Here is a 4,454-nt window from a genome sequence, read left to right as displayed (position 1 = left end):
ACGTAACCTTTGTTGCAAAAGTTTCCTGGAAAAGAATCGGACGGTTGGTGACCTCACGATCCTACGGGCCGGGACATCGTGCTTGTTTCTGCAACTAGAAAGTTGTTTCAGGATTTATGTGGTGGGTGGAGGCGACCGAGCTGGTGATCGAACGGTGCACGCGCGTACAACGGACGGTTAATTGGGTGACGGATGATTAATATAAATCCATCGGTTGATGCCTAGCATTCTTCAATTTCATTTTATTTTGCATTGGTCTTTTGATTCGTAGGATTGGATCTTATAGGATTTTTTTCTATGAAATCTTTTTTACTACATTTAATAAAAAAATCTAACATCGATTCCAACCTATTTTTGTAATTTCTTTGTTTTTTCTGTGACATCAAACACTTATTGCTATTCCTGTAGGATTCATGTGGACATGTCACTCCAACCATATAATTTTTCTATTCCTACATTTTCAAAAATTTATGAATCAAAGAGGCCCCTACTTTTTGGGAAGCTAAACCCAATAGATTTCCACGTGGTGTCTTAGAGCATCTCCAAGAGCATACCCACATTTGCTCTCAATACCCAAAAACTGCTTTTTTGGGTATTGGGGGCAAAAAACTAGCTCCAAGAACATACCCATAAATGGTCCCCACACAAAAAAATTTGGGTCACTACCCATAATCTAGCCCAGAATTGGCATATATGGGTATTGTGGGGCAAATACCCATCCGACCCAAAATCAGCGCGGGAGTACCAACTACCCGAGCGGAAACTTCCCCAACTGCTCCCTGACCCCCGCCTGCACGACCCCGCCGCCGCGCCGCTGCCGCCGCCGCCCCCTCCGGCCATCGGCGCTCCGTCCCCGACCCCTCCCTGACCCGCGCCTCCCTCCTCCGGCCACCGGCGAGCACGGACGCCGCCGCATCGAGCCGCCCGTCCGCCGCATCGAGGCCCCGTCGCCCGGCGCGGGGCGGCCGATTCTCGGCGCCGGCGACTCTCCCTCCGCCTCCCCGACCTCCAGCACGCCTCCTGGACCTCCGCCCCGCCTCCAGGACCTCCACCCGGCCTCGGCCGGCAGCGGCGAGCTCGCGCGGCGCCAAGCTCGTGCGGCAGCGGACGACCTCACCGCGGCGGCAGGAGGAGCGGCGTGCGGCCGCGTCCGCTTGCCCGAAGTCCTCACCGCCTCCCTCCCCACGTCCCCGACAGCCGCCGTGTCCCCGACGCCCTCGCCGGCGCAAATCGCCGCCGCCGTCCGCAAGGTGTTCGTCGGTTTGCTTGCAAGGTAATTTCTTCGTTTTTTATTTTTTTTTTCCTTTTTTATTTTGTGTTTCAAACATCTATAGAAATGTTTTGGTAGTTGGCTATTTAGATTTTGATGTGCTATCTATTTTTCTAGATACTTGAGTTCGTATTTCGATTGCTAATTCGGTTTCGTTTAACATTTGTGTTTGATTTGATGAACATTGTGTTGTAATATGCAATATTTGTTTGACAATTTAAGAATTTTAATTTATCACGTTTGAATTGATCGTATTTGTGATTTGATTGCATTTGCACAAATAGAACTAGAAGCACAAAGAATGGGCTATCAAGTTTTTGGGTATTCAAATATGGGTAAGCTTGAAAAGAAAAAAAAATTGAATACCCAAACCTTCTCTCTCCTCTACCCATAATGGTTTTAACTACCTAAAATATGAGTATGCTCTTGGAGATGCTCTTAGACGGACCCCTCCACCGGCCGCGGCCGCGTGCGCGAAGCGCGGGACAACTGACGGGGCACGCACAAGGACGCTGCGCTGACTACGGCGGACGGGCGAGCGCGACTATACCTCGAAATTAGAGCATAAAGAGTAAGGATCTGGAACATGGTAAACAAGCAAATCAATGGATCATATCGAAATCCAAGTTCCCCTCGCTCATCAGCATACATTAACAAACGGTTCCAGTGGCATGCATGGAAATTTCGGTTCTACTAAGAGAATGGATCTACTAGGACATTGATCAGTTGCCCCAGGTGAAGGCGATGGGGCTGGTCACCTTGTGGTGAACGCTTTTCCATGCGATGGAACCGAATTCCCATGCCCCGGCCGGCTTCAGCACGTCGCTGAGGCAGTCGACTCTATAGCTCATCTTCCCCCTCTGCTGCTTGAACACCAGAGTCTCCGGCGTCACGGTTACCTTGACGCCCTCCGGCGCCGTGACAGACACCTTGTATGTCTCGGATGGCTGCTCGGACACCTTGGTCACCGTCCGCGTCAGCGTGCGGATGCGTGTGCGGCTGCCGAAGAGCACCACCAGAGAAGGGTAGTTGAGGTTGCTCACGCCGCCGTGCAGGTGCAGAGTCGACGTGCAGTTGGTCGTCCGTTCAGGAACGAACCGACGCATCTGCTCGGCCGTGTAGTTGAGGGTGCAGAGAAAGTCGACGTACTCCTGCGTGCCGGCGTCGTACACCAGGCCCGGATGCATCGCGCTCTGCGGAAGGACCATCCCGGCCCCTGCCACGAGCGGCGTCGCGGCGCTGGCGTCGTCGGCTCCGTCGTCGACAATGGGGGCCCCGGTGTTGTCGACGGTCTTAGCCGTGGTCATCAACGCCGACCTTATCATGGCCGGCGTCCAGTCGGGGTGTTTCTTCTTGAGCAGAGCCGCGACGCCTGCGACGTGCGGGCATGCCATGGAAGTGCCCGATATAATGTTGAAATCGTGCGCTTTCTCACCTGAACGATCACCTGTCCACGCTGCAAGGACGTTTAGCCCCGGCGCCACCACGTCGGGCTTCAGGAGCTCGACGGCCGCGCTGCTCGGGCCGCGCGAGGAGAATCCCACGACCTTGGGTGCCCTGTTCTTCCCGATCACCGTCGCGCATTCGAAGATGAGCCGACCGACGGGGTAGGCAGTCGACGACAGGTAGTTGATCAGCACGTCCCTCGCCGCGCGGCCGAGGAAGAGGGCAGGGAATGTGTAGTGCGCCGCGTTGGCGCTGTCCCATGCCCTGCTCTTAGGGTCTATGGTGACGAGCCCAGCTGCGCCGCCTCTGAGCGCGTCGCCGGAGATACCGTCAAGGGAAAGGCAGACCACCAGACGACCCATTATCAGGTCCGGGATGAGGGAGTCGGAGGTGCAGGTGCTGTTCACCAGTTTGAAACTCTCCCCTTCCGCCTTGACGGGCAGGTCGTACAAGGACTGCCCGGTGAGCACCACCCCGCTGCCGAGCCGGAGCTTAGCCGGGAAGACACGGTCGGTGGTGGTGGCGCCGACAGTGGTCATCCACGGCGCCAGGTTCCTGACCGTGGACGGCTCCGGGCCGGAGTTGCCGGCAGAGACCACGACGAAGACGCCATGGCGCTCCGCCCCGAAGGTGGCGAGCGCCACCACATCCTCGTAGAAAGGAGGCGGGGCGTCCGAGTCTCCCAACGACATGGACAGTATGTCCACGCCGTCGGTGACCGCGGCGTCGACCGCGGCGACAATAGCAGAGTCGCTGCACATGAAGTCGCAGGCCTTGTACATCGCGATCCTTGCCTTGGGCGCCATGCCCATGGCGTTGCCGCGTGCGAAGCTTTTGTAATTGGCTCCACGTACCGCAGAGCCGGCGGCCGTGGACGACACGTGCGTGCCATGGCCGTAGGTGTCCCGCGCGGTGATGTCGCCGTCCACCGCAATGAATGCCTTGGCTCCGACGAGCTTGTTGTTGCACACGCTCGCATTGAAATCGTTGCTCTCCACGCAGCCGCCTTTCCAAGACGAGCGGACAGGAGCAAGCCCGGCGTCGTCGAAGCTGCGGTGCTCCGGCCATACTCCTGTGTCGACGAAGCCGATGATGACGCCGTCGCCGAAGTCGGACTCCGGCCAAGCTCCGTGAAGAGGATCGAGGCCGAGGAAGGTCGACGTCCTCGTCGTGTGGGTGCGGTACACCCTCTCCTTGAAAACGCCGGAGACGCCGGCAAGCTCGGACATGTGCCGGGCCTCCGCATCCGTGAGGCCAACTGCAAATCCCTGCAGCACCGTGCTGTATGTATGCACGATGCTCGCAGTCGAAGGAGGGGATTTCGTGTTGGCGACGAGCGAAGTGTACCACTGATCCACGGTTACGAACAACGTCGGCTTTGAGATGCGATCAACTAGGACGATGTAGGTTGAGTGTGATGGGGCATGGTGGTGATTTGGGAATGCACTGGAGTGCACGGGGTGAAACAGGCACACAAGCACGATGAGTATGGAGGGCAAAGCCATTGGGAACAACCGTGCTCTGCTGAGGGGAGAAGACAGATCTAGAGCCGGCTATATATAAGCCGGCCCGTGTCCCCAATGACATAATTCACTCGAAAAGAATCATAACAATTTCTCCTCATTAAAACGAGTGAATTAAAAAAAACCACCACATTCGCACGCGTCGAGCAGAATTGCCACTACATTTCTTGCTCGTCCCATAAATCCACCACATTTGCGGTATTTTTTTCCAATAA

The 4,454-nt window shown here is 56.0% G+C and overlaps 1 protein-coding gene across 1 annotated transcript; it reads right to left on the bottom strand.

Annotated features, from left to right (window-relative positions):
• Nucleotides 1-1,860: 1,860 nt before the first annotated feature.
• Nucleotides 1,861-4,251, bottom strand: LOC123418144 (subtilisin-like protease SBT1.8). Its single transcript, XM_045106947.1, has one exon. It carries the CDS (start codon nucleotides 4,219-4,221, stop codon nucleotides 1,993-1,995), a length of 2,229 nt encoding a protein of 742 aa, XP_044962882.1. The 5' UTR covers nucleotides 4,222-4,251; the 3' UTR covers nucleotides 1,861-1,992.
• Between the last annotated feature and the right edge of the window lie 203 nt (nucleotides 4,252-4,454).

The sequence above is a fragment of the Hordeum vulgare genome, chromosome 1H (assembly GCF_904849725.1).
Source record: "Hordeum vulgare subsp. vulgare chromosome 1H, MorexV3_pseudomolecules_assembly, whole genome shotgun sequence".
Lineage (NCBI taxonomy): Eukaryota > Viridiplantae > Streptophyta > Magnoliopsida > Poales > Poaceae > Hordeum > Hordeum vulgare.
The sequence above is the reverse complement of the archived record's forward strand: the minus strand, read 5'-3'. Positions and strand labels throughout refer to the sequence as shown.